Below are 2790 nucleotides of genomic sequence, written 5' to 3' on the forward strand. Positions count from 1 at the left end.
CCCAGACCATGGTGCACTGGGCCCAGGAATCCTATATCCCCCCATAATACCCCATATCCCATAATACAATACCCCATATCCCCCATATACCCCATAACCCCCCATATCCCCCATTCCAGGCACCCTCCAGGAGCTGATCTCCCAGACCATGGTCCATTGGGCCCAGGAATCCTATATCCCCCCATAATACCCCATATCCCATAATACAATACCCCATACCCCATAATACCCCATAACCCCCCATATCCCCCATTCCAGGCACCCTCCAGGAGCTGATCTCCCAGACCATGGTCCATTGGGCCCAGGAATCGTTCATCCAGGACCCGGAGCTGGTTCGCTCCATGTTCAGCCTGTTGCACCGTCAGTACGACGGGCTGGGGGAGCTGGTCCGGGCCCTGCCCAAGTCTTACACCATCAGCTGCCACTCGGTGCCCGACACCACGGAGCTGCTCGAGTGTCTGGGCCGGATCCGCTCCCTGCTCATCGTCCAGATGGGGCCCGAGGAGGAGAATCTCATGATCCAGAGCATCGGGTCAGAGCCAGGGGGGGAATGGGGAGCTATGGGGGGAATGGGGAGCTATGGGGAGCTGGGTTCTATTGGGGGGTTCTGGGTCCCATTATGTGGGTCTGGGTTCTATTGGCTGGTTCTGGGTCCCATTATGGGGTGCTGGGTCCCATCAGGGTGTTCTGGGTCTCACTGGGGATTCTGGATCCTATTGGGGGGTTCTGGGTCCCATCATGTGGGGCTGGGTTCTATTGGCTGGTTCTGGGGCCCACTATGGGGTGCTGGGTTCTGTCATTCTGGGTCCAACTGGAGGGTTCTGGGTCCTATTGGGGGGTTCTGGGTTCCATCCTGGGGGGTTCTGGGTCCCATTATGTGGGTCTGGGTTCTATTGGCTGGTTCTGGGTCCCATTATGGGGAGTTGGGTTCTGTTGGGGGGTTCTGGGTTCCATCATGGGGGGCTGGGTCCTATCAGGGTGTTCTGGGTCTCACTGGGGGTTCTGGGTTCTATTGGGTGGTTCTGGGTCCTATCAGGGTGTTCTGGGTCCCAGTATGGGGGGCTGGGTTCTATTGGCTGGTTCTGGGTCCAATTGGGTGGTTCTGGGTCCCATTATGGGGTGCTGGGTCCCATCAGGGTGTTCTGGGTCTCACTGGGGGTTCTGGGTTCTGTTGGGATGTTCTGGGTCCCATTATGTGGGTCTGGGTTCTATTGGGTGGTTCTGGGTCCCATTATAGGGGGCTGGGTTCTATTGGGGTTCCCTGTGTCCCATTGGGGTGCCCTATATCCCTATGGGGTTCCCTATGTCCCATTGGGGGGTCCTGGGTCCCATTGGGGTTCCCTATCTCCTCATAGGGATGCTGTGTGCCCTATAGGGTTGCCCTGTGTCCCCATTGGGGTTCCCTATGTCCCATTGGGGTTCCCTATGTCCCTATAGGGGTGCTGTGTGTCCTATAGGGCTGCCCTATGTCCCTATAGGGGTGCTGTGTGCCCTATAGGAGTTCCCTGTGTCCCATTGGGGTGCTGTGTGCCCTATAGGAGTTCCCTGTGTCCCATCGGGGTGCTTGTGGTGCCCTCATAGGAAGTTCCCTGTGTCCACATTGGGTGCTAGTGTTGCCAACTATAGGGTTTGCCCTATGTCCCTATAGGGGTGCTGTGTGCCCTATAAGGAGTTCCCATGTGTCCCAATTGGCGTGCTGTGTGCCCTATGGGGTGCCCTATATCCCTATGGGGTGCCCTATATGCGTCCCGTTGGTGTGTGCCCCATAGGAACATCATGAACAACAAGGTGTTTTACCAGCACCCCAACCTGATGCGGGCGCTGGGGATGCACGAGACCGTGATGCAGGTGATGGTCAGCGTGCTGGGAGGAGGAGACTCCAAGGTGCGCCCCACAGGCCCCATAGGGACCCCATAGACCCCATAGGGACCCCATAGGGCCCCCATAGACCCCACAGAGACCCCATAGACCCCATAGAGACCCCACAGAGACCCCACAGAGACCCCATAGAGACCCCATAGAGACCCCATAGATATCCCATAGATATCCCATAGAGACCCCATAGACACCACATAGACACCCCATAGAGACCCCATAGAGATCCTGTAGGTACCTCATAGAGACTCTATAGACACCCGATAGATACCCCATAGACACCTCGTAGATATCCCATAGACACCCCATAGAGACCCCATAGGCACCCCATAGACCCCATAGAGACCCTATAGACCCCATTGACCCCTTAGAGACCCCACAGACCCCATAGAGTCCCCATAGAGATCCCTCTAACCCCATAGAGACCCCATAGAGACCCCATAGAGATCCTATAGACCCCACTAACCCCATAGTGACCCCATAGGGACCCCACAGACCCCATAGAGACTTCACTGACCCCTTAGAGATCCCATAGAGACCCCATAGACCCCATAGAGACCCCATAGAGACCCCGTAGACCCCATAGAGACTTCACTGACCCCTTAGAGACCCCATAGAGACCCCATAGACCCCATAGAGACCCAATAGAGATCCTATAGACCCCACTGACCCCATAGAGACCCCGTAGACCCCATAGAGACCCCACAGACCCCACTGACCCCTTTGAGACTTCACTGACCCCATAGAGACCCCATAGAGACCCCATAGACCCCATAGAGACCCCGTAGACCCCATAGAGACCCTATAGAGACCCCATAGACCCCCCTGACCCCATAGAGACCCCATAGACCCCACAGACCCTATAGAGACCCCATAGACCCCCCTGACCCCATAGAGACCCCATAGACCCCACAG

At 56.7% G+C, this 2790-nt stretch overlaps 1 protein-coding gene across 1 annotated transcript in view; it reads left to right on the forward strand.

The window, feature by feature from the left end:
* Window positions 1-2790, forward strand: part of LOC107307670 (ryanodine receptor 1-like) — a gene marked incomplete at its 5' end in the record, with an annotated part of 24279 nt that overhangs the window by 7527 nt on the left and 13962 nt on the right. Inside the window, 2 exons of the mRNA XM_032441912.1 lie at window positions 243-532; window positions 1770-1911. Of these exons, the coding sequence (XP_032297803.1) occupies window positions 243-532; window positions 1770-1911 (432 nt within the window). The remainder of the gene's footprint in view (window positions 1-242; window positions 533-1769; window positions 1912-2790) is intronic.

This window comes from Coturnix japonica, unplaced genomic scaffold (assembly GCF_001577835.2).
Source record: "Coturnix japonica isolate 7356 unplaced genomic scaffold, Coturnix japonica 2.1 chrUnrandom766, whole genome shotgun sequence".
Classification (NCBI taxonomy): Eukaryota; Metazoa; Chordata; class Aves; order Galliformes; family Phasianidae; genus Coturnix; species Coturnix japonica.